The sequence below is a fragment of the Drosophila kikkawai genome, chromosome 3R (assembly GCF_030179895.1).
Source record: "Drosophila kikkawai strain 14028-0561.14 chromosome 3R, DkikHiC1v2, whole genome shotgun sequence".
NCBI lineage: Eukaryota > Metazoa > Arthropoda > Insecta > Diptera > Drosophilidae > Drosophila > Drosophila kikkawai.
Window position 1 is genome coordinate 18,805,886 of NC_091731.1, and position 27,612 is coordinate 18,833,497.

The window sequence follows — 27,612 nt, forward strand, 5'->3', positions numbered from 1 at the left end:
GTTGCTGTTGTTGTTACCCCTTTCATGCAACTGGTTTTTTGTGTGTGCATCAAAAAAAAAAAAAAAAAGGAGAGAAAATAATGCTTACAGCAAATATAAACATGCAAAAAAGTTGAACAAACTTTGCTGGCTGCTGGTGCACACTGGGTTTTCTTTTTTTTTTTGTATTTTTTATTTCAGCCTTTAGGGCGGAGGTTGAGCCTGCTCTGAAAAACAGAAAATGAAGGAATACAACAAATAGCACATAGAAACCATAACACTGCGAAGAGAGTCGCCTGGGATTAGTCGTTTTGGGGGATACACTTTCACTACCAGGAACTGCCACAGTTGGAGGAAGTTGATGGAATAAAAGTTTAATTTAGATTTTAGTGTTTGTCTTGGGGATAGTATAAACGTGGCTAAAAATAGAAGAACTCAGCTAGATCTTAAAAACTGTCTTTGTTTCTTAAAAGAAAATTAATTTGGAATTATAGGATCATCATTAAGTTAATTCTCTAGTTCCATTTCCCTGTATATTTGTTTATAAATGGTCTCTTGAGTAATCCAGCTATAAATTTAAGCAAGCCAGTGAAGCCTAAGCTAACCATTCACGAATATTTGAATTAATTATATTTTATATTCATATTTTGGTTTTAACTTTCGAATTTGTGAAACTAATTTGATTTTGGCCTAATATAAATATTTAGTCGTTTATTAATTAACTTTTCAGAGATAATCGTTTGTAAAAGCATTGAAAATTAAATGGATTATCCTAATAATTTGAAATACACTTTCTAGTTTTCTTTTTTTAACAACTATTATATGAAATTCGATATGCCCCAACTGCGGAGAACTTAATACTATGCAGAACTGATCCTGGGTAGGGGAAAATAGCAGTGCCGTGAAATGGAAACTGCTGTCCAAATATGAATCAAACCATGGCCCAGGCACGACCCAAAGCCAAATGGGCCAGAAGACCAGCAACAGACCAAGAATGGAGACACGGAGGAGGTCCTCCAGGCTGCACACTCCTCACTCCCTGGGCTTTTGGCCAACTGGTTCAGATGGTTCAGATGTCTGCCTGCTGCTGCGGCTGTTGCATTGTCTTGTGGCTTTGGCTGCAGTTGCACTTGGCGCTGGTTTTCGGCTTCATTTTTTTTTTCCCTTTTTATTGTGTGTGGGTTTTCCTTTTTACTTTTGCCGGCTGCTGCCTCTGACCAATGGTCAAGGCGTGTTCTCTGTGTGTTCAGTATGTTCTGGTCATGTTTCGGTTTCGTTTTTGCCATTAAAAACATTTTTAGCATGTCTGTATTGTATTATTGTTGTAGCATAGTTGCAACAAGCTTTTTACACATGTCCAGCTGACCTAATTCGCTGTATATAGTATTTAAATTTTCATCGAGCCTGGCCAACTTTTATAGCATTTTCTATTTCTTTTTTCCTGGATAAATAAATGCATACATTTTTGATTTTTGTTGAACTGAATTACTAACCGAGTTTCATTCTGGGTGAGCCATGTGTGAGTTTGGGCCAATTAAGAGCCGGCACACCCCCTGAAATCAAAAATGTTATTTGGCCACAAAAGTCCTAAATCAACAAGCCCATAATCCAAATACCCATAAAGGGGCGCCAAGTGTTGACAATATCGAAATGTTGTTGGTTCAAACTATAAAGTATTTGTGTAAATATTGTTGTTCGCCTGATGAAATTTGATTTCTCGAGCTGATGCTAATTTTCACTCTAGCAAAATCTGTAAATAAACAATCCATAACAATGGCAATTGTACGGGAAATTCGAGGGAAAAATTCAGTGGCCGGAATCAACCACCGAGAGAGCGGAGCGTTGATGTTGGAAACATGTTTTCATTAGGCGGAATTATTAGGGAAGGCGATGCCGGTCTACCCTCCCGTATGCAGTATGTGATTTGATTTTCAATATTGTTCCAGGCACGCTTTCCGTTCGTTGCTCTCTCTATTCCATCCAGCTGTCCAGTCATCAATACTTGTCGCACAAATCCTTTACACCATCAGCACCCCTCCCAGCCAGGAAGTTCATTTATTTTGTGTTTAACAGCATTTAGGGATTGAAATTTTCCACGCATTGTCTTATTTGCACACCCCGAAAACCGAAACGAAGACTCGTGCTGGGGGTTGCTAAATAATTTATTTCTTTTTCTCCCGGCTAATGCCCTTCAAGTGTGGCCGGCGAAAGCGTAAAGTCCTTTTTAGGCCTCCTGATTTGTCCGTGGATTAATTTGACCCTGAGCTGGAGTTTTTCCTCTTGTTTGGGATATTTAATTTATTTGGGTCTTTTGTCTAGAAACTAACCATGCAAAACTTTGGCCTCCAAAACACTTGGACTTTTTTTTTGTTGTCCTCACCCCCACAGTACCCTTCAAAAATAATAATACCCGAAAAAAGGGAATGAAAGAAATCAGTGCGCAAAACCCCAAAAAGCAATTTCTATGCACAGCCAACAACATAAAGTCAATTTACAGCACGAGTCCTAAAAGAAAAATACACACAAAGAAAAAAAAAATCACTAAAAAAATAAAAAGTACACAAAAAGTCAGGGCCAAAGTCAGGCTGCCAATAAATCCGGAACGAATCCTTTTGCCAACAGCAGCGGCAAGAACAGGAAAGGATCTACGCTTCAGTGCATTTTTGATGGACGTATCCGAGCGTAGCATATTGATGGCAAGTTTTGCGCATTTTACGGATATTGCACAATTTCTCTTTTTTTATTTGGCTTTGCACTCTCACTCGCCCCTCCCCCCACTCTCCTTCTTTCTGTCGAAAAAAATGATTAATTATACAGGCAAAATGGGCGTGATTGAGGCAAACGTTGTGCGAGACTTTTAATTGGCTTTTGAGTCATCGACTAATAAAGATTAATTGTTTTTTAAAGGCAAAAATGTTGACAATGCGTCGGGACGGAGAAAAAAGAGGAAGGGGAATTGGCAGGGACTTGCCTTCCTTCACTACAGGATATACATAAAAAAAGAGAGAGGGCAAAGGACACTGGGATGTGTCTGGGTCCTGGACATGCCAGTTTATCTATGTCAGCACAGGGGTACGCACTCAATTGGAAGATTAAATGCAAGCCAACAGCATGTTTGAGGTCTGGCCAGGGTGTGATCTCTCCGGGACAGTGCGTCTTTTCAGTGTAAAAACGTTTCTGAAGCGTCTATAAAGGAGACAATAGAGAAGAGAAGTTAACCAGTTTTGTACTTTTACTTAACCCGTTAAGCCTCTGGTTAGCTAATTTACTCTAATTTATTTCTAACTCATCAAAACTATAAATAGAAGACAACTGCTTACCTTAGGTTAGTAAGGTAACCTCTGGTTAATTTTAGAAAAAATTGTTTTAATATACTAACAACCAGTTTAACCCTAGGTTATTTTGCTAACTTCTGGATAATTGAAAATAATCACTTTTTTTGTCCAACTTTTCAATAAATAAGCTTCATAATAAGGTTCCTATTTTTGCTTAGATTACAACACAAGGAGTTTATTTTGTGAGCTTCTCATTCCCCTTATGGTAGCGGCACGCACTGTATCTCTCCAGTCTCCGCGTCTGGCACTTTTTTTTCTGGTTTCCTTCAGACAATGTGTTATTGTGTTCCCCCGCCTGTCGCTTTTGGTTGCATATGCGGTGGTGGTGGCTACTGTGGACCGTCCAATGGCAGGTCGAACTTTTCAAATGGGCCGCTTGATGTGGCTGCTGCCGCTGTTGCTGTTGCTGCTGCTGCTGCTGCTGGTGCCTCATCCATTTTTGCGTATGAATTGCAAAACGCCGCACATATTTCACGTTATTGTTTGGTGGGGTTTGCTTGCTCGGTTCCCCGTCTCTCTGTCTGTCTGACTGGAGTTCTGGTTAAAGCAGGTAACCCTCCTCCTCCGATCCTGCGGCATTCCAAGTCGTGCCACACATTTGATATATGTTTTGGTGTCGAGCATGAGTTAACTGTGTCACAGGCATCGTAAATTTTCGCCACATTTTCCAGGGAGATGCGATGAAAGGAGTGTGTGGCATCGTGTGGTTGGAGTGGAGGATGGCTGCAATGGAATTGCTAGAAATAATCGTAAAATGATGAAGTCGTTTGCAGCAATATGAACTTGCAACTTGGGCCCTGGACCCAACCGAAATAAATGATTTGTGAGTGTCTGACGACTGAGGCAGACTGTGGTGAGTTTACATTTTTGCGGGTGGCCGGCACTAAATTATCATATTTCTTTTCGGATCCCTGGAGAGGGGACGGCAACGGCAGCGTCTAAATTAGTTGAGTAGTGGCTAATGTGAGCACTAATTAGGCGGCTGCAATTGCACTCTCAAGTGGCTGAGAGAACAATGCAACTGTCAAACGGCAGGACATATCATCGGTTCACATACAGACAATACGTATGTGGGTATATTTGTGCCTGGCTGTCATGAAAAATGATACACAAAACTGGCTTTGGCCAAGGGGCAGCTGCCCTCCGATGCCTTCTGCCCTTTATTCTCTGCCTCCGGGCCCTTTTGTTTTATGCCGCCGATGGGTCTTTGTTGCTGTGTCCCTCTCTCTCTTTTCGTTCCTCTCTGTCTCCGCTTCGAGTATAATTTCGTTTAATATTGTTCATTTTAGTTGTGTAATTGTGCGACGTTGTCAAATGACAACTCCACCTCCGCGGCTTCCTTCGGTTCACTTTCCTTTTTCAATTTTTCATTTCAACCGAATTGTTGTCATCCTCTTGGGTTTTTTTCTTCTCTGTTTCGTATTGTTCCTGGCGGCAGCAGATCAGTTTACAGGCTATGAGGAATAACCTGACCGAGGGTCGCGTGGGCATTGGATACATACAGAACTACCTCGTACCTGCCTTGGTCCTCCGATCGCCGCTCTGTCATATCTGCACATTTTTATAAATATATATACAAGGAATAGGGTATAAGGTATAAGGGTATTCGGTATAAATGTGGCTTAAAGGCCAGCGCCACATTTTGACATGACATTCTCAAGTTTTTATCTGATCCGAAGCAAAGGCAGTCAGTCGGTTGGAAAATTTCGTGCTGTTCCTTGAAACAATTCATCGTATATATCCTATCGTAATTTTCATTAATGGTCTGTGGCGACTCAGTTTTATGGGGCATCTGTCTGGAAAGAGAGAAGACGAGACAAGAGATGCTAGGCTAATCAAAATGATGAAATTTCAATTCTTTTCCATGGGTTCTTCCCCCTGAAATTTGAGCTAGTTGTGGTTTCGCTTGATGGGTTTTTAGGGTAATGTGGTTTGACACTGATTTGGATGTGATTTGAGTGAAGAGATTTGACAGGATTTTGGCTCACAAGAGAGATAAACTGTTAAAAGGTTCAGAGATTATAATCAGATGGAAGCAAGATCTTGATATGTTATTTAAAGATTTAGGCATAAATTCAAGGCAGTTGTTCAGGCTATGTTTCTTGTATAATATTTATGCTTAAAATCAAACCAATATCGCAAAACTTTTTCCTGATTAAGCCTAAAGATTAATCATTAATAATCAGAAAGGCCAGGCTTAATGCTTAAAATGATTAATTAGTAGTAAATAGAAGTAAGTTATTAACCCGCATACAAAAATTCAAACGTTGAGAAGTTTAAAGTTGAAGTTTGTTTAAGCCAAACTCGACGATGAAAGCAGCCCAAAGCTAATAAATTGCTTGGATCATGAGGTGGTTATAATTTTTAAAAGTTTCCTAAACATTACAAATAGCCCCGATCATGATGATGATGATGATGATGGTCCATGATCGATATATATATGTATATATAGACATACCTTTAGTCAAGGCCAATTCCAGCCCTCCCTTTTGTTATCATATAGTCACGCCTATCGCAGCTTGTATTTTCAATTGTATCTGCCAGATTGCCTGTGCCCCCCATCGTAACCCTCTCTTGTGCTGTCGGGGCTTTTCGGCCCATACTGCCAATCTCCCGCGGTGAGTGCGTGAGGCGATCGAGGAAACGCACTTGGAAGTCATTAATCAAGGCCCACTTAAAGACATTTAAACGCTTACGAATTGTGGCGAGCGAGCGGACAAGCCACGAACCGATTTACAAACGATAACGATTTACTTTTTGTGTGTTTTATACCCGGCTTTATTATTATTATTATTGATACAATGCCGTTTGTGTTAACCGCTGCCATAAATTCACTTTATTCGAGCATCGGATCGGCAACGCATGCGCCGCACGCCGCTGACACAAAGGCAGCGATGAAATCTCAATAAGAGAGCAGGGATCGCTTGGCAAATCGGAATGTAAATTTTGTCGCTTCCCGGGAACTGATTTATATCTGCAGTCAGTCTCTGTTGGCGTACTCCAAGTAGTCTACTTTATTATTCATTGGAAAGACACACAGCCACACACACAAGTCTCAGCCTCAGCCATGATGATGAACTCGAAGAAGTCGAATTAAACAGAAAACTCAGACCCGACAAGACCCATAAAAATGATGGCAAATCAAAGCCATAGCCATAGCCTACCATAGCCGCAGCCATAGTCAAAGCCAGAGCTTTGAATTTCAATTAATTTGACTGACTGATGGACTGACTGCCCGAGGGAGGAGACGACAGAGACCCTCGTAAATGTGGGCATTTTCATTTTTATGGGTTAATTGCCATTGTACGTTTGCCTTGCTGCGGTTCGGCTTGGTTCAATCAAAGCCAAAATGGCAAAAAATAAAAGGAGGACAGCGGAAAAAGTGAGGTTTATTTGCCTTCCGCTGGGGCAGAAAAATTTCTTGTGATTTATGTGACATCTTGGGGTTACGAAAATTGATAAAAGACGTGCGACCGACCGATGGAAATTATGTATGAGAGGAAGACGCTGTGGCACATTGACAAAATGCTAAATTGGAAATTAATCAATGAAAATTGAATGCCAAATTAATATTTATGGGACAGCGTTTCCCGAAAAACCCAAAGACCAATTAATGCCATCAGATTTAAATATGAAATATTATTCCGATTTGTTCACATCGTTTTAATTTTTATTTTTATAAAATGTAATTGAGACTTTGGCAGGAAGGCAAAAGGAATATTAAAAATGCATTATTATTGGTTAAAATTGATACAAAAAAGCGATTGCCGCAGAGTTAATGACAGAAAAAAAAAGAATAAAAATTAAAGAAATTAATGCAATTATTTTATCACACCAACAATTCATTTGTGTAAATGGTATTGGCATAATAACAATTAGACCTGCGGCCAAAAGGGTTTCACTAAAGCGAACAAGTGCGAGAGAAGGTATGCTGTGGAACAATGGCTGAAAATGGTTTAAAAAATAAACTTAAATTCAAGTTAAATGGATGTTTACCAAGTAAGTCTCTCCCCATTTGGCAAGAGCACACACATCAAAATAATAATCATTGTAATTATAGTCGAAGCCATAGTAATAATCATAAAATTGTGAAAAATATTCAGACCAGTGGACGAGTAAATTGTCTTGCCAACTTTTGACCGTTTTCCCTGGATGTCTGGATACCCGGATGCCCTTGCCCTGCTGCCTGCCAATCCTTTGCACATCAGTGTCTGCTGTACACAAATTATGCCTGCATTTAAGTAATTGTTGCAACTGATGACAGCGTTGCATACATGCATCCTTGTCTGTCTCTGTCATTTTGCGTTAAAAATACGCAAAATAAAAAAATAGCAAAAATTGCATATAGTGTGCATATAGTGGCAAGTACGGACAAGCGGAATTCATAAACTGCAGCGACGACAAATTGATAGAGGAATGGCAGGGAAAGTGGGGGGGACATGCGATGCGAATACGTTGCATATAAAATTTTATGAAACGCCATAAAAATATTTATAAAATTGTCACCAAGCTGCAAGTTTACGAGCATTTAAAAAATAATATTTCCAATAATGTGAAAATTATACAGAAAGAATATGAGAAGGCACATAAACTGATTACACAAACGGAAATTACAAGATCCCGGCGATAGTAAGCGTATGATGTTTAATTTGTGTGTTTAAAATGTGCGAATGTTTAACGCGGAATTTATAATCGAAATCTATAAGGAAAGAAATTAATTATTAAAATTAATTTAAACTAGTTTGGGGTAGTTTTAAAGTCCATGAAAAAGAGTCTAAAAGTATTACATAAAAATGTTGTAACCAATTTTTTGACATCTCTTTTAGGGTTTTCTAATCCCTAGTGATTTCTGTTTAACGTTTTGTAACAATCCAAAAGATATATAATTTCTTTAGAGAAAACCCCTAACAAAATTACACTTACTACTGCAGTTTACACTAGTCCCGACCATTTCCATTTAGAATTTTAGAGAAGTACATACGTACGCTCCATTGATTTCGCACAGCTTTTGACAGTTGAATGCATTTTTGATGCTCATTTTAGGGGTATGTCGTCGATGGAGATACATTATGTGCACATGTATCTGCAGTTCGGCTGGATTGCGTGAGTGCTGCACGTGTCAATGGCACCGCACTCACACGTTCTAGCAGCAGGAGGTACGGATGTGCAAAATCAGGAGAATATTTCACACTTGCTCGACTGCTGCTGACCCAAAGCAATTCAATACTCAGGGCTCAGGGCCCCTCTCCCCTCGCCGCTGGCACGCAATTCAAATTTCAGACTAATCCAAAGAGCATTTCTGACACTTGCTGCCTTCGTCACCCCCTCGGCGTGCCTTCGTTACTAATGACTTGGCACTTTTCGCAGGACAGCATCAGGGCAGCAGAAGCTGGAGCAGCAGGCAACCTGTGCCACGCCCTTGGCTGTCAGGCATTTGTCATATTTCTGTCAAATAAGCGCTTTTAATATTGATAGCTGCCGCCGCCGCCGCCGCCACTGCTGCCTGCCGCTGTCAACAGGATGTTGGCTTCAGCGCGCTTTCAGCTCCAGATTCGAGATACCCAGGAATCAGCTTCAGTTCCCAGCTTCAGCTCACTCAGTGCAGCTCGGAACGCAATCAGGCGTTTTATGTGAGCAGCTTAATGGGAATTTATTGCATTTCAGCCAGTTGCCCGATGCCACCCGCTTCCGCTGCCGCCACTCTCTCGGCCTTACATAATGAGTCTCCATTTATTTCCTTTTCATCTTTTATTTCTCCTTATTTTCCCGAAAAGAAATCAATAAGTATGCAAACGGCTCGCTGAGCTGCCAAATTTTGATTATGAGGGTTAACGATTTAACATTTTCAAGGGGTCATGATGAGGATTTATAGATGGCTGTTTGACTTAACTGTAGCGCCATTTGTTTGCATAACAAATTATAGAAGATGAAGCTTGCCCTGGCCTGGCCTGGCTGTCAGTCAGCGGGCGGGCAAACTGAAAATAAAAAAAATAAAATAAAGACAAAAAACACAAAATTATGGAACATTGAAAACATTAACTTGAGACTTAAAGTTTAAGGCCCAGCTCGCTGAAGCCACCTGCGCGGCTTCCTCCTCCCAATCGGTCTTGACCACCCGCTGTGCTCAATGTGGAAAAACAAAAAAATGAAATCCCAAAAAAATGATATAAATTTATTTATACTGGCTTGGGGGCATTTGCCTCGCCGAGTGTGTGTCTTTTTTGGTTCGAAATGCAAAATGCCAAAAGGTCATCAGCTTTTGGGCCCAGCATGAAGCATTTTCGCTGTGAGAGCAAAAATTATGATTGCAACATTTCTGGTTTTGGGAGGGCGATAGGCCCGAGCGAGTGCCTTCAAGACGCGGCTTATTTTTATTATAGTCAGTTATAGCCCTCGGTTATGGGTTATAAAACTAGGGTAACAACATTAATTGGGGGGCTGTGATACGACTTCAATTAAAGGCAATTAATGGGTGAGAGACCAATCAACACAGAGGATATAAAAGTATTACTTGTGTTGGAGGGGGGCGGCTTTAAGCTGAAATGCACTCGAAATAAGAACACGGAGACTTGACGGGGTTTTACGCGACGTGCGTCGATGTTTATTAGTAGAAGGAGTAATTGGTACTAACACAATACAAAGAAATTAAAGCTAGGGAGAGCGGATTGGAAGCTCTTTGGACTGGAAGTCCGGAGGAAGAGGGAGAGAAAAGGAGAGCGTACGGGATCACACTGGCTCCCGAAATTAAACGCCTTTCTGGCGTGAACATTCTCCCCCCCCTTGCGAGGATACGCAGCAAAAGTAACAGCAAGGATTAGCTCTGGAAAGCGTAGGATAACGCTGAGCACTCGTTGGCATGGAGAAGAGTGTGGTGATCCTGTCCACACGACTGGCATCGGTCTTTACTACGGCACGATCCCCCGGAATGGTGGTGGGCCAGGCAGTTGACGCAGTACTTCTTTTCTATGACTGCCTGGAGCCGTTTCTCAGCGCTAAGGCGCAGAAACCGGTGGCATTTCCGAAGAGGATGGTTCCCTTGGCAGACTCGGCATTGGTAGGATAAAATACCTCGGGAACGTCTGCTCTTGCTATCGTCGTATGGAACCCAGTAATTGGAGGAATCGGCAGAAGTGGTCACTCGTGTGGAGAACGAGGAAATCCTTTGGATGGGTGCAGGAATTTGTGGTGCGTCATCACGAGGATTCGGAACACTGGATGAAGTGTTGCTTGGATGCAACAATGTGTGATGCCGACCGTGACAAGTAAGACAGCTGTGGGCGCTTGTGCAATTACGGAGTGGATGACCGCTTGCAAAGCAATTTAAGCACAACTGTTTTTTCTCAATGTATGAAGTACGATCTTCTATCGTCATTTGGAGGAAGCGTGGACATTTACGCACTGGATGGTTCTCTGCAGAACACAAATCGCATCTTTTGGATAAGTGAACAATCCGCTTACTAAAGGATTTTAGTACTCGCGGTGCCACGATGGATTTTGTCGGGTTGGACGGACTGAGGCGTATCGTAGGAGGTTGAATAGAATTTATAGATTCCAGAGTTCTATGGCGCTCAGTAAGGAAAGAATCTAATTCTAGCCACGTCGGAATTTCGGTTTTATTTGGTAGGGATTGCTCCCATAAGGAGAGCGTTAGCTTTGGAAGCTTCGAGGAACACAAATAAACCAATAGACAATCCCAATTATCCGTAGGAAGGCCGGACAGAGTTAGGGATGTGAGGCAATTTTGAATTGTATTTTGCAGCTCCTTCAAGGCTGCCGAGGACTCCCGTTCAATGGACTGAATGTTCAACAATTTCTTCAGTTGGCTGTTTACCAACGCGCGTTTATTTTCGAAACGCTCAGATAGGTTTTTCCATGCTGAGCGGAAACCGTCGTTGGTGAGTGGCGAATTGGAAACTATGGAATGAGCTTCACCACTAGTCTTGGCATTTAAATAGAACAACTTTTCTACAGGGGTCAGCGTAGGATTGTCGATATAGACCGCTGTGAAAAGGTCCCGGAAAGTCGGCCAGCGAAGATAATCGCCCGAGAAAACTTCCGTTTCGCACGGAGGAAGCCGACAGCCAGACGGAAAGGAATTTTGGGGCGCAGGAGGTTGGACTGGAGACGATTTGGAGGAGATCGTATCGATCTGTTCCATGAGCTGGGCGGCACACCGTTCGTAAATAAAATAGGAGTAGTCGTATTTTGCCTTAAGAGTAGGCAAGGTGTCCTCCGCGCCCTCTAACCCAACTGAAATCAGCTCTGAACAATCTTCGTACTCTTTCTCGACCTTATCCCATAGCGCTCGGACTTGGTCGAGATGGATTTGGCAAGAGTATTTGGATGGAGTGGGCGCTGCTGGATTGCAGACTCGGGACTCGAAGTGACTTAGACGGTCACAGATCAAAGTAAATTTGTCTAAAATTGAAGGAGCCATTCTGGATATTTCTTTATAATTTTTACTATAAATAGGTATTAAAATTTATGTGTCGAAGTTTGATTGGGAATTTAGGAACCAATCGGACTCGTAATAATTATTTTTGAAATAATTATTATATATAATTATTTGTGGAAAATTGTATTTTTCTCGTATGGAATTTAAATCGAGAATATTTGAATTAAATACGGAATTACGAAAATACGGTCACACTAGTGCGGATACGGAAGCGCACTTGGATTTCTAACTTAATTCGTTAGTTGGAATTTTAATATAAAATAATTTACAAATTATTTTATTGATCTGGACTTATGTGATTGACCGGTGTTGTATTTTGGAACCAATACGTGTGTATGTCTATTTGTGCACTTGTCGTATGCAAGTGCAAAATAGCGGAGATAAGGAGAGGCGGAAAAAATTGCCAAATATTGGACCGTCGACTTGCAGACGATTATGTATGTATGTACATATGTATATTTAATTAGGTGAAGCTCAGGATAGAGCAAGGGAGAGTAAATAAATTAAATATACAAATGAAGTTGGCGCTGCAGTGCATATATTTAAATGAATTTATAGTCGTAGTAGCTGCCGGACAGTAATTGAAATATTTTGGGTTATATATTTATATATTTGGTTGTAAATATATGTATGTTTCGGAATGAAGTGGACTGTATTTGTAGTTTTTCTTTTTGTTTTAATTTGTTTGTTATAAATATGTGGATATCTTTATGTATACTCAGATGTTGCGGAAGTAGTCGGAGATCAGTAGTGTAGACTGGACTGGAGTGAAAATATATGTACGTACATATGTACATATATAAATGTAAATAAACGCAAGCGGAACACAGCGAACGTAAAGGAATTTAAAACAATTCGGAACTGAAAGTTTCACTGTGGCTTAGGCATTTAAACAAACACTTTCGGAATTTTGGAACCCGTAGATCTTGTATAGAAATTATTTGGATATAATTTCTCGATTTGGGGAAATGTCAATGTTGACAGCGATTGTAGTCTTGTGGAGTGGACTGTATTGAATATGTATGTAAATGTAAATAAATGCTAGCGGGAACACAGTTAACGAAGAGGAATTGAGAACTATTGGAATTAAATTCTCACTGTGGCTATTGCATTTATTCACACACACAATTTGGATTTCGGCACAGATATTGAAAAATGTAGAAAACGAATATTTTGGATTTGGAATTGGAACTTCTTATGCTGCCGTAGTGTCGGATTAATCGGACTTGGATTTAGACAATAATCATACAGAGAGATTAAGAGGAATTGAGCTTCGCAAAACCTAACTGTATGACCGGCAGCAATAATATATTTGAACTTATCTTGCGCGGTTTTAAAGCCACCGGAGCTGCTGGTAGATGCGACGAAAAATCCGGCTCTGATGGACCAAATGTTGGAGGGGGGCGGCTTTAAGCTGAAATGCACTCGAAATAAGAACACGGAGACTTGACGGGGTTTTACGCGACGTGCGTCGATGTTTATTAGTAGAAGGAGTAATTGGTACTAACACAATACAAAGAAATTAAAGCTAGGGAGAGCGGATTGGAAGCTCTTTGGACTGGAAGTCCGGAGGAAGAGGGAGAGAAAAGGAGAGCGTACGGGATCACACTGGCTCCCGAAATTAAACGCCTTTCTGGCGTGAACAACTTGAGACCTTAAATCTGGCAGGTTTTTATTGAGAATTGATTGCAACAACATTTGCTAATAATTTATATAAATTTGATACTTTCACAATACGATACCTTAAAATAATTTCTTTCTTGAAAGGTATTTTGGTGATATCCGGCTCGAAGGACCAATTTATATAAATTGTATAAAGACCTGATGTATTAATTAATACCACAAATCAGGTATCTCTTAGCCATACACATAATTGGTTTGATCTCTAGGCAATCAAATGTTTTATTCTTTACCATTAAAATCACAAAATATATTGTGTAATTGTCCTGCTTTTGCAAAAACATCGATAACAAAATTTATTTAATGCAATTTGAGTTTAGACAAGAACATTAAATGCATTAATGATGGCTTAATTAATAGACTCTGCGCTCTGGTTTCATTTAGTAAACTTTATTTATATACATCATTTATTTTATTATGCCCAATCAATAATTATTTTATATCTTCCCCGGTACGAGACTGGCCTGTGCAATTCAAGATTCATTTATTGCAGTCTGGGCCACCTCCTCTCTCGAGTCAATTGCTTCTTAATTGCCAAGCAAGACTTCTTGCATTGCGACTTACCTATCCCACCTGTCCCCTGGTTCGTGTCCGAGCAATCAATTCCTTAAAGTTTACACAACAATTGCGGTTTAATTAGAGTCATGCATACTACATTATAAATGCCAAAGCCAGACATGTGTGTGAATCTGAATCTGACTCGGAGTCTGGTTTAGTCTGTGGCTTGCTTTTGGGGCTGGAGACAGGGACAGTTTTCAATATTTATTGCTGGGTGTGGCCCGTCGGCCCCTCCACCTGGCATAATGGCACTAAAAAGGGGCTAGTCTAAGTCGGACATTTAAGGTTCGAAATTCGTAATTAATTTATTGAATGCGTTCGTTCGCTCGTTCGCTTTCCGTTTCACTAGTGTTTAGTGTGCGCCCCGGAGGTTGTAAAATTTTAATGTCCACTTCATTATCTCGACTTGAAAATCTAATTACCAAAAGTGACTGCTGCAATGCCCCTCCGCGCCCCAGTTCCGATCCGTTCCCTTTTTCGGTTCGCTTTAGTGACAGTAGCCTGTCTCCGGGACATTCTTGAAGTGCCCAAGTGCCGAATTGCTGCGGGTTTGGGCCTTTTTCTGCTGCCGGTGCAGCTGACGCCACAAAAGTCAACAATTTTTGTTGGTTTTTTCGGGCTCAATTAAAGAGTCGAACTGAAACCGAAACTTGGCTGACTGCCGACTTGGCCCAGGCCTTTATTATCTTGATGAGCGGCCAAACTATTTTACGAGCTCAACAACAAGTTAATTAGCCGCTGGTATTAATGCTCCCAGTGGCGGCATCAGCGGCGGCAGTTGCTTGAAACAAAAATTTTATGTTGTCAAATGGATTTTGACTCCAGAGTCAGTCGCTCTCTCCTTAGTTCCACTTCCTATCATTAATGAAGACGCCCTGGTCTTCATCTCCATCTCCATCGGCCTGGCAATTTATTTGCTTCTCCTTCTTTATTTCGCTTTATAATTTTTATTGCCCAGTGACCAGCCCAGAGGGACTATGCAAAAATTGTATAAATATGTATATATATATATAATTGTATATATCTCTGTTTGCTCAGCTAATGATTATATTTAGATTGCCCCGAGAAATGCGTGGACTGAGCCATCTTAATTGCCATTAAGTCAAAGTCTCGCGGAGCGGCGAGCGTGTGAACATTTTGTTTATGTCGTTTCCGTTGCGCACCTGCACAGCACAGAAAAAAAAGCAAACTCAAAAAACGACAAAAAATAATGATAAATGAAATCAACGAAAAATTTTTTCGCCTGGCTGTGCAAATAATTTTTAATTAAATGGCAATTGCGCATACGCCGCGTGTCCCCACGAGATGTTAGATAGATAAATCGTTAGACAGCCAAGTGCCAGCTGACACAGCTGTTGGCGACGTGTTGCAATTGCTGTTGCTATAGCCTATTGCCGTTGCAACAGCAACACTAGGCCATAAACCAAACAATCCCAATTGTAATTTGCTTGGCCGTTTATTGAGCCGCAATTTGATTTGCCCGGCAACACCTCTCACAATTGTCTTAGGCTAAGGCCAAGAGTCAAACACGACTGCGACTCTCGATTCGAATGACAGCGTTTAAATAAAAACCGACAAATTAAACTTACAGAGACCTCAAAAGAAGTGGATAGAAGAAACCCAGAGAGTCTCAGGGAAAAATCTTTTTGTATAAAATGCGTTACGACAACACGCCCACACTATATCAATTTGTTGACTGAAGCCAACAACTGCAACAAGTCCGTCCGGCCGCAATTTATTGTCGATTTCGATGATGTTGCATTAAATTGTTTCTCAGTTCCAGCACTCTTCCCTTTCTCCCCCCCCTGGTGGGGCCCTGCGTGGGTGGAAGATACGAAATTAAACAGAAACAAAAAAGGCGGAAAAAATAAAATAAAAACCAGACAAACTTTGACCCCAAAAATGCAAAGGCATTAGGTCGGAAGTGAAAGGGTTTGCCTAGGTTTATAGCCTGGCATTTAAGTTGGTTTCTGTTCTATGAACACTTTTAAAATATATTGTGATTGATTTATGGTGCACGTTTATGGGGGAATCCCTGTAAATATACCTTTTGCAGTAATGAATCTAAAAACATGTCTATAAAACACTCACAGGTTTGCTGTAAGGCACAATAAATGTGCAATCTTTATAGATACTTGCCTAGAAACTTATTCAAAAGAGTAAGAAAAAAGTAATTAGATATAAAGTGAAGCCTTTTCTTTTCCATTTACCAATAATTCGAAATGACTTTGCCAATCAATCAGCCCATGAAGGCAAGTGCACGTAACTTTAGCTACACATTTTCCATTAAATCATTCAAATAAAAGTACTCGAAATGGTAATTGATTCCACAGACTCTTCAAAATCACTTTCCCAGCAATTTGCGATTGATTTCCGCTTAGCGCAGCAAGTAAAAGTTCAATTCATGACATTTGGTCGACAGTTTTATTGGTGAATAATTGGTCATCATTGGAGTATTTGTACGCCGAACGTATCGAATCGCAGCGAACCCGTCCATGATTGATCTATTCAATGCCAATGAAAATGAAAATGGAAACAAAGCAGCTGCCACGCCAGACAACAGCGGACAAAAAAAAAAGAAGAAAAACAAAAACAGCAGCAACAGTAAAACTAGGGAAGAGCAACAGAAACAGAAAAAGAAAAACAGGAATCAGCTTAGTCACAGGGGAAAAGTTGTGGGGAGTGGAACATAAATTATATGATATGTTTGTCCGTCGTCCTGCCCTAAAGGTGTGGGGGTGGTGAGATTGGGCGAGGCCTTGTGGATTATGGAAACGATTATACCCGGTAACCGAATACGGAAACGGGGTATATTGAGTGCCTCATAGTGTGGATTTGATTGATTACGACGGAGTGCAGTGCAAGGCGAAGATTATTCATAAATTGTGACTCTTTTGAATCAAACCGAAAGCTATAATTCTTTAGGAACCAAAATAAAATCCATAAATATTCAACAAACTAATAAATAAATATGTGTTAATAAATCTTGTTATTAAAGAATAAACTTCATTTAAAAACTTAAAATATATTATAAATTGTAGAAATTTAATGGGCATCTTATATTCTCCACTTTAAGAATGTAGTGATTATTTTTCTGCTCGCTGACGAGCCAAGCAACCACTAAAATAATCCATTAAAGATAAACTAAAAGCAAACACTAAACTTTAGCGCTAAGCCGAAGGCAAACCGCAGCGCACCCACACACCCACGCACCCACCGCGCATACCATGAATGGGATTGATAATCAATCATTTATCAATGAGCCAAAGGGGGGCCCAGGCTGGCACACGCCTTTCCAGAAAAACTGCATGTGTGTAGTATAAGCTTTTAGTTTGCGTTTAACGCCTCACGGACTCTTCAAAGCGGAAGCAACTTTTGGTTGGGGGGTTGGGTGCGAGTGTGTCTATATGATAAAGTGATATGTCTGCTTGAGTAGAACCGCCTGCACGCATTATGAGCCCTTTGCCCCGCGATAAGGAATTCCCGCCCAAAAGATTGTGGGAATTTTCTGTGGGTTGAGTGCTCGTCGTATTCGCGAGGGAGTGCAGCTGCTACTGCTGCTGCTTCTGGGCTTAATTAATTTTCAAGCATTTTCAGAGTTCTGATTTGAATCTCATCGTCATCAACTTCAATTGTGGCCATAGCCGCGGGTTCTATTGATTTGTACGAGATATATTATGGTGGGAATTTCAGATTTTCCTGGGTTACGGCATCTATTTTGCATGGGCACATGCGGGTCGCAACCATATGCGGCGGCGAGCCATTTCAAATTTATGCAATTTTGCGGCCACTCTCTAAATTATTGATAAATAAATGCGAGGGAAAATGGGAAAGAGGGAAAGTTCCCACTCTGGGAAAATGGGAAAACGTGGAATTATGGGCTAACATTTTTCGCGCTGACTACTAAACTCTCGTTTTTATTTTATTCTTGCAGGAGCAATGCAGAGCAGCGGCGGCGCCAAACAAAATGAGGATGAGGATAAACCAGCGGGTTGGAGCAGTCTGTGATTATGCTAGAAATGCTCAAAGTGCGATATAAATTTTTATGAGTGTACGCGTTGAATTTTTACGACTGTCCGGAGGGGGGACAGCAGGCATAAAAACAAAAAGGCAAAAATGTAAAGCGAATGCTACGGCGAGGACGACGATTTAAAACAATACTTTCAGGCTTAAAGTGCCAACGGAAATTGCATGCAACGAGGAGCTGCTGCCGTTGGCCCAGAGCAGGAGGCGTGGCATTAGAAGGCGCCCCCCAGCACGTGACGCAAAACTAATAGACGCCATTTTGTAGCGGTAATTGGCAAGGCACACGTAAGCAGCTACGCCTTACATAACACAGACACTCCGCCATCACCCATTTGCCACCCAGGCACACACACAGACCCACAGACTGTCTCAGTCTCAGTCTCAGTCTCAGTCTCAACCTCATTATGGCCGTTAGCAACATTGTCTGCGAGTGGCTGCGAGCCCTGGGCCTGGCCCAGTATGCGGAAAGCTTTCTGGACAATGGCTACGACGATCTGGAGATCTGCAAGCAGGTCGGCGATCCCGATCTGGACGCCATCGGCGTGGAGAATCCTGCCCATCGACACAAGCTGCTGAAGAGCATACGTTCGCTGAGGGAAAAGGGAGCTGCCTCCGTTTATTTCATGCTCAACGATCCCAACTCCCTGTCCGGCAGCATGGAGATCCTCTGTGAAACCCCGCCCAGCAACGAACTGGAGCTCGTCCTGCGAGAGCAACTGGAAACGGACGGAGTTCGACTAACGGCGCATCCATACTCAACACCGGTAAGTGGCTTAATATTTCTACTAAACATATTTAAACATAAATTGTTATCAAAGCCCATTTCATTGCACCAAAAGTAATGTTCTAGAGGACTCAAATTGTACGCTATTTAATCTCCTTAATTTTTGTTCACTAAACTAAAGTTGAGTTAAGCAAAATTCGGCTTTGAAAATTCGGCACAAGCATCATTAACATGCCAAACCCGACTCTCTCAGTCCTCCGAGAACTGAGGGTTTAAATATCTATTAAAAGTATCTGCTCCTGCCTGTCATAAAACTTTCAATCCAGCATGTTGAAATAGCCCGCACACACCCGCTGCTGCTAGGAAAAGTTTGGTCCGGGCGAGCTTTCTATTACGAAATCCAATTGCAAACAAAACTGAAATTGCACTCGCCCCTACACACACACACACCATCTGCTATTTCATTGAGCTGGGGGTCCTCTGCCGCCGCCCACAATAAAAGGGAGGCGAGCGAGCACCACTGTTCCCTGGCGAAAAACTATTCAATGTCAGTTTACATACTTAAATTAAAATTCTCGACATGCGAAGCTGAATCAAATAATGGAGCAGGGAATGAAATCGGGGCATGGGGCTCCCAGGGGCAGTTGCATCGTTGGCAAATGTCAACCCGGTCCGGTCCGCACTTGACAGTAAAATGGAGAACATTTAAACAGAGGCAAAGCAGGAGCTCCTCCACATCCTCCTCCAGCTCCAACTCCAAGTGCTCAGCACCAGCTCTCCGCTGACCAGTGGCTCTGGTATGAGAAGCTTTTAGCTTTGGCTTCGGTGCTACAGTGGAACCCCTTTATCCTCGGACTCGAGACTCGAACCTCGAGTGTCATGTTGCTCCATGCCGGTCTCCATTGTTCTCCACTCAGCGAGTTCTTCGTTGCCCCTCGCCCTGTGTCTTGATTCCCCAAATCCCAGGAACTCCCCAACCCCAACTCCAACTCCAACTCCTGGCTGAAGCATCCACCAGGTAGGCGACATATCATGTGTTACCAAAAAGGCACCGATGGCCCCGAAAATGTTTCGTTTTCTGACCAGAAAATCCACAAAGTGCACTGAGAGTTAAGTTCTAGAGTTATTAAAATGTTTAGATAAATTAATAAAATTATTTAATTGTTAAATAACTTTTAAATAAATACAAGGCACAGAAAAAAATTAACAAATTACTTTCCCTTCCGGCTTTTTGACTTTAAAAAGTGTACCATATTTTCTCCTAGTGTAAAGAAGCATTTAAAAAATACCTTTTGCCTTCTGGCTTCGGGTCCTGGGCTCAGGTTTTATACTGCTGCCGGCTCGAGTGTAATTAAAATAATGCCAAAGAGCAGACAAGTTGCCGGATAAATGGCAACATTTGATGGACTTCTTTTAAGCTGTGGGAAAGGCTAAGATAAAGCGGCAGCAGCCCCAGCGGAAGCTTGATTTATTATGCAAAAATATTTCGCAGCTTTAAATTATGGCCCCCCAAAACGAAATCTTAGAAGAACCCTTTTTTTTCTTGTGCAAGCTCGAAGAATTTTGCACATCAATTCAGTGAAATGTGATTTATTTATATGAGGCAGGATTTCGCGAAGGATGGATGGAATGTCCGCAGACGAAGATGGAGATGGAGCTGGAGAGACTGGGCAGCTCGGCATCGTTGGCGGCACAAATCACGTCATTGAGTTGTTTTCATCAAAAGGGCAGGCATGCAGAGGAGTTCCTCGAGCCCATCCGTCCCTCATTCATTCATTCATTCATTGCCTGACTGCCTCAGTGCCTGACTGACTGCCGACTGCCTCCACTGCCCGCCAGTGTTGGAGTATTTTTATCCCGAAAACTATCTTGGGGCCTGACGACCGACAACCGACAACGGACAACCGTCGACGTCTTGCAGTTTTGTATCTGCGTATATCGCTGGCATACAATTTTTATTTATTACTCATTCAGCTGCAAAATTGTTCCTTAATTGCCCATATCAGCTGAGAAATGAAATTTATTACCTGGCGTGTGTATATCGCCAGTGTCCAGTATCCCAGTCAGTCCCGTCCCCACGTAGCGCACTGCAGCTCCTCGCTGTCCGTTTGTATCTGCGCCTGTCCGCCGCATCATTATCAGGCCGAGTCCAAGTTGGAGTCTCCTCAGCTCTGGCAGCAGTGGCGGCCGTCCCGGAGATACTCGTATTCCCCCAGCTTCATCGACATCATTAGTTTTGTGCGCCGTGCCGACAACGTTTTGTATATTTACTTAATATTGCATTCGCTCTCGGTCGGTCTCTCGCTTGGGCCGAAGAAGCCATGACCATTTATCTCCGAGTCAGAGTCTGAGTCTGAGTCGTAGTCGGAGTCCGAGAGGAGCAGCCTTCTGTGATTTCTGATTTCTTATGCCAATTTACCCAGGACCAGTCGTTGAGGTTGCTCTACATTGTTGGATGCGATGAGCCAGCCATCCAGCCAGGCCATCCTCATGATTATCCTCATCATCATGCCCATCATCAGGCTCATCATCGGCCTCTCTGCAGCCAGCATAGATCAAAAGACAGTTTGCTTTAGTTTTCCCTGCTCCGTTGTATAATTTTATTTTATGTGCCTTTAGCCTTGACCAGGTCAAGTTGGTTGGTTGGTCTTGGGGTCGTCGTCGTTGGCTCTCTGTCCGCTCCGACTTGGCCTGACTTTAAGTTATTTCTTGACTGGGGCTTTATTGATTTGTCCTCTTTGATCTTCTGCCTGAGCTGTGGCATGATTTCATTTTTATGAACTTGAGTTTGGATTTTCGCCGGCGACCGTGGTTGTTGTCTCTTGCCCCTTTTTTATTTTCTTGGGCGATTTTGCGTAGCGTGGCAAGTAATTGCCGCAATTCAATTTGTTCATTTTGCCTACGTGCTGTGTGGCTTTATTATTGTTGATTTTACTTGGCGATTATGGCGGGAATTTTGTAGGAAATCGGTCGGTGTCTCTGGCTGCTCATTTACTTTCGATTATGTGCGCCCCTGAATTGAAATTGAGGTTGAGTATCACATGAAATCTTTCCCAAGATTACCTTTTCAACTCTTTCTAGTTTCCTTCTTCTATTTACAAAGGATTTTAGTTTTATTGTTTCACCATCTGAGGGTAAAAGATCTTTGACAGATATCCTCTAAATCTCCATTAGCTATTACCCAAACCCTTGGGCAATTAATTTTCGGTAAAATTTCCAGCAGCTTGAGTGAGTTTTCTTTCATTTACCCGCATTTCCCTTACCATCTGCATACATCTTGGGCCTGCATTTTCCAGCAGCTAGAAATAAACTTTTGTCATTGCACTAATTAAGACCAGAAAAGAGTAGAATTGTTATTTCGTTTTTCAACCCCTAACCCCTCGGAGCAGCAACATCAAAGCAGCCAATTTTCCAGCGCCCCAAAACTCTAACCCCCCCCAGCCGGGAAAAAGGGGGAAAATTTGCATAGCTTTCAGCATTCAACTTAATCAAGCATTTAACACCAAAAAGTAAAACTGCGAAACCATTCATTGCTCATAAAAAATTAAAGTCTAATTGTGCGCGGCAAAGGGAAAATGAGGGAAATTGACGGAGGAGGAAAAAGAGGAAGTATTTGGTGGGGAGGAAAATGGAAATCCATGTCCAGGGCAACATTGTATTTTTTGTTTTGTTTTCCTTTCACACCGCCTGCCAACGTTGGACCCTAAACTGAGCGACGGCATACCCTCTTCAAAAAATATCCTCCCGTCAGGAGCACAGGAACCGGAACAGGAACAGGAATACGAGCAACAGGAGGGGATTTTTTAATTAATTTAATTAATTAATTTTTAATTAATTTAATTGCAATTTAATTACGCTTGCTATTTAATTAAACACATTGAACAAGCGAAAGCGAACAAGTTGGCCGTTCTGTTCCAACGTTTGCTCAAGCCCAATTGCATGTTATGCTCCTGTGGAGCAGGGATCCTTAGCGCTCTAAAAATTGGCCAATAGTTTTTCGGTTGCTTAATTAGACCCGGCACAAGTTAAATTGATTTGTTTGACGGAACAAGAGTTTGCCTTCTGAGTTTTAGAGGGTAATAAAGTGGTTTGCATAGCTAAAATAAGGTAAAAATGTATTTAAAAAAGAAAAACGATCATGAAATTAAAGAGGTTTCATTATAATAATATAAATCCGGCCATATATTAATTTATATTAATAAAAATTACGCTTCACCCGAACAAATTGCTAAATAAAAAGGTTAAAATTTCTAAGAACACATCCAGAAAGAGTGTCTAAGTTTCCACACTCTTCACTCACTTATTTTCAAGACCCCGGAACACCAAATTAAGTGTTGACATAACATTTAGTTTAGTAAGTGTAATGGCTCTTTGCTACATTGTTGCATCCTCTCCTGGTTTCGAATTCAGCTGTTTGCTCCCCATAGGCCTGGATAATTTGCAGCTCCGTTGATAATTGACGATTAATTTAATAGAATGCCCAAGTTGGGAGTTGTGGCCACTAGTACGACTAGTGCTCCTTTCTTTTATTTATTTCTTCCCGACTGCCCGTTGTCGGCATGCTCAATTGTGCGAAGTTATTTCGCATTCGCCGCAAAGTGGCACCAAAATGCTGTCGTCGCCTGTCGCCTGCCTGTCGTGGTTGTTGCTATTTCCTCGGTTTGGTTAGTTCTAAACAACTTGCCACATGCTTTGAAGCTAGAGAGCTATGGAGCTACGGGGCTGTGGATCCGCGGACTTGGCCTTACTTGGAGTTTATCTCATATTTCACATGCCGCCGCAATTACTGCGGCTACTTACTGCTGCTGCTGCTGCGGCCTGCCTGCCATTTGCTCCCAGGCCCCAAACAACTCCTGTGTCAACTGGCTGGAAAAATAAGGCGGAGAGGAGCTGGAGCTGGAGCTGGAGCAGGAGCAGGAGTAGGAGCCGCCGTGTCCGCTGCCTTGAAATGTTTCATAAATACTTGAGCAACGCGGCAAACATTTTGCTTATAAATCAAAAAGTGACCACGGCGGTTTCTCTTTCTCCGTTTCTCTCTCTTAGCCAGCTCGTTGACAGGCGCTTATAAATCTTGTCGCGCACTTCGCGACCAGCTCCCCAATGGCCTGGCCAAAACACAGCCTCCAACGAGGACGAGGCTGGACGCGGACTTGGAACTGGACGTGGTGCAGCCTACGCCAGGGCCACTTGTGCGTTTCATATAACCAATTACAGAAAACGGAAAGAGACAGCGCGAGACCGGGAAAGAGACAGCTGGCCAGCGGGAAGGGCAGCGGTACGAGGATGAGCGGAATCATCTTGTCCTTTATTCAATTTGTTTTAAAAGAGTCGTGGGTTTTTTTTTTAATACTCTTGCATCGAAAGGGTATTTTGAATTTGTAAAGTAAGGGGTTATTTATTTGGTTATTTCTTTATTTGTAATTTGGATATCTTATTTTAGTAGTTAAAAAGAGAATATCCTCCGTAATATTGGTCACACTGCTACATTTGGGTCAGTTCGATTGAAGGTTTTATAGGGAAGGCTTGTAAAGGAAGTGAGTCCCTTATGGACTATCCTGTTGCTCACACTTGTTATGCCTAAATTTATGTTTTTGCAGGGGGAAATACTCTCATTGGCAGCAACAGATCCGACTGGAAAAAAGGGGGAAATGCGATAGCTAAACAAATCGCATTCGAGTTGACATAACTCGCTGTCAAAGTGTCGTCTGTATGTCTCATAGTTGCTGCTGCTGCTGCTGCCGATGTTGCTGCTGTTGTAGCAGCAATTACACATTTCACAATTGTGCCACGCTAATGATGGGAGTCCCACGTCCAAAGCGCCGTTGACAACTGCCTGTAGATTTTTGTGACATTAGCCAATTGTACAATTGCGTGGAGTGAAAGGCGGCCTAGGAGCACAGAGTACCGACTTCATTGCTCGATGGACTTGTGGCTTCCACCTCCCCATCCTGCTGCTCCTGCTCCTTCTCCTTCTCCTCTGATCTGTGACTCTCCTTTGGCTTTGGGGTGATTGTGCTGTCCAGTTCATTGATATGCCCGTCGCTGCTAAATGTCAATTAATGTCATCAACTTAGTAGTTGGCTTCTCGTCGGTCCCTTGCTTTTATTCCTCTCTTTTTATTGCGATTTGTTTTTCGTTTTTTTCATCTTCTTTGCTTTGCCTTTCAACGTTTTCGCTTTTAATTGGGCGTTTTAGCCAGAGTCCAGCTTAGATTTTCAGTGGGCGGTGGGTTGATCTATGGGGCAGATGATGAGTCCACTGCTCTTGACTTCAACCGCTGAATGATTAACCAGCAAGTGAAAGTTGTTTGCCTGACACATTTACTGTCCGGCACGAAGATGCATTCAAAAGGATTCGTTCGTCCCCGTTCTCCACTTTCTTTCTCCACGTTCATCAGGCTTCCATGCCCTAGTTCCCGCCTCGCTCCCAAGCTGGAGCTAATTAGAGCAGTTCCAGGCTCTATGCATAAATCAAACATTGCACAAGTGCAGCAGCACCAGAGATGCCTCCTTGGATTTCAGGCTGTGTTTGCTGTAATTAACAAGCAGCTGCAGCGATTAGGAACGAGTTACCAAAAAAAGAAAAGCAGGAGAAATGTCAACCACGCAACTCGAATATTAAATACCTGATGAATATGTTTTTTACTATAATTACAAACAGATGTTTGAGGTTCTAAAAATGATAATTGCAACCTTAACAACTATCTGATATTTTAAAGTTTAAACTTTATTATATTATTATTCTTAATCCTTCTTTTATCTTTTATTTACATGATTAAAATTGATTATTTTATTATATTAAATTCACAAGTTTTTTACTGCTAATACAAAACTCTTGAAAATTTGGCAAAAACCCTTGCCTAGGGTATAAATGCAAATTTCAGTGGATTGAAAAGTGTTGCAGTTAGATAAAAGAAGAAGATACCCGTCAACTAGCTAGGCATCTTTCCCAAAAATAGAGTAAAAAAAAAAAAAAGGAAACCTGGTTGCAAATGTTGTGCAAATAGTCACAGAATTTGGTGCAAATGCAGCTTGGGGCAAAGTACGAGAATGGGGAGTGGAGTGGAGAAATCTCATCTCGGCTCACGCTGCTCCTGCTGCATTTTCAGTTGAATTTTCGGGTCGCTTTGGTTTTTGATTTTTGCCTTGGCCATGTTGTCATATTTCTCCCCATGCCGAGATGGATGGGTTTGATGCTGTGGGGCTGGGTGAAACACGGGGGACTTTCAGAGGTGAAGGATGTGGATGCGGACGTTCACGTTGCGAGATGTTGTTTGGCTTACACTAAACGACATAAGCATAAATCTCACTTACCTACAACTTGATTTACTTACTTCTGTCTGCCTTTCTCCCCCTGCTTGCTCTCTCTTTCTCTGGTCCCTGTTGCTGTCTCGGTCTCTTTCTCTGTGCGACGTCATAACGAATGTGGCCCTGTCAACATTTCAACTTTGCGCCATTTATGTTGGTCAGCCGCCTGCAGTTTTCTGCTGAGCTTTGAGCTCCAAGTCGTGGACATGGGGTGTGTGTCTTTTTTAGTGTGTGGGAGTGGGTGCTTCACGTTTATTTTTGCATGTGCAGACATTGCCCTCTGTCTCTGTCTTTGCCTTTGCCGCTGTCTCTGTCCCCTGCTCGTAGGCGTAGCATTTTCCCTTCCTATCTCGTCCTTTCAGTTCAATACAGTGAGAAAAGTAATAAATTCGATGATATTTGATTAAAAAATAAATTATATTGAACTATTATTTAATTTTGAAATATTTATCATTGTAAGAACAAGCTACTGTATAAAGCGTGACGATGATATTGTGGAAAGATGTGACCATATTGTGTGTTAAGTGTGACCATTGTCTTCTCTCTCTTAGCAAAATGTAGTAACGTTTTTTTATAAATTGTTTTAAAATTTTAGATAATTCTACACCTCAAAGAAATACACATATAAAAGGAAGCCAGGTACTATTTCTTTCACTGCATGAGTATTTTCATGGGTTACTTCATAAATATATTTCCTGTTTTATGGTGGTCCACTCTCTCTCCATGCCCCACTCTGTTTCGTTACTTATGATTCATTTGGCAATTTGGGGTCGTCTGACATTTGATATAAATGTTGAACATTTTGTGTAGCCTCTCGTAAGGATTTGCATAATGATGATGATGGCGATGATCATTGGGGGGCCAGACTAAATGGGTTTGGGTTTAGGTCCATGGTCCAACCGCCGGCATGGGTTAAGCCATCAGCTTCTTTCACATGACACGCTGGGGCCATAAATTTGCAATTCCCCCGAATCGGTTGGCGGCTAATCCCTGGACTCTAAAACAGCCACACCTCACTAAATACATTTCCATTTCGGCGGCCACCTGCACCATTTTATCACCTCACTCGGCGAGGCCTGTACGCAAAAACCAATTTGGAGCACCCACACAAAGGAGGAAATTTAGTTGTTAAACTCAAACAATTTCAACAATATTTCTGCGCGCATAAATTGCCGCCATCGGGGAACACACTCTTGCCCCCCCCACGAGTGCCTCCGCTTGACATTGTTGCACCATTCAGTTGCATCCGCTGCAACTGTCGCCCAGTTGCACTGCCTTTTGCCGTTCGTTGTTGCGGCGGCTGCTCCCCTTTATTTCTCCCTCTACCTCTTTCTTTGACTTCTTTTTTTGGTCAGTCAACGACTTCGACTGGGGGTCATAAATTTCCACTTGGCGAGGGAGTCTCGAAGGGACGGGCACCGACGACATTTTGGCATTTTCCCTGCATGTTGCCTCAAGTGAATTATGTTTGGCAGACGCAACTGCAGCAGCAACAAGAAACAGTCAGCAACTGCGGCAACAATGAGTTACCATTTATTTATTTGCACT

At 42.0% G+C, this 27,612-nt stretch overlaps 1 protein-coding gene and 1 long non-coding RNA gene across 8 annotated transcripts in view; one reads left to right on the forward strand and one right to left on the reverse strand.

Annotated features, from left to right (window-relative positions):
- SKIP (Shal K[+] channel interacting protein) overlaps nt 1–27,612 on the forward strand; it is a 163,364-nt gene that overhangs the window by 29,369 nt on the left and 106,383 nt on the right. For all 7 annotated transcript variants that reach the window (XM_070286349.1, XM_017167804.3, XM_017167808.3 and 4 more), the window contains one exon: nt 17,942–18,797. In XM_070286349.1, the coding sequence (XP_070142450.1) occupies nt 18,438–18,797 (360 nt within the window). In that variant the 5' untranslated portion in view covers nt 17,942–18,437. The remainder of the gene's footprint in view (nt 1–17,941; nt 18,798–27,612) is intronic.
- Nucleotides 24,155–26,569, reverse strand: LOC138928759 (uncharacterized). The gene is made up of 3 exons (XR_011445100.1): nt 26,091–26,569; nt 25,048–25,288; nt 24,155–24,992 (listed from the first exon to the last, which is right to left on the reverse strand). It is a non-coding gene; the product is annotated as an uncharacterized lncRNA (long non-coding RNA).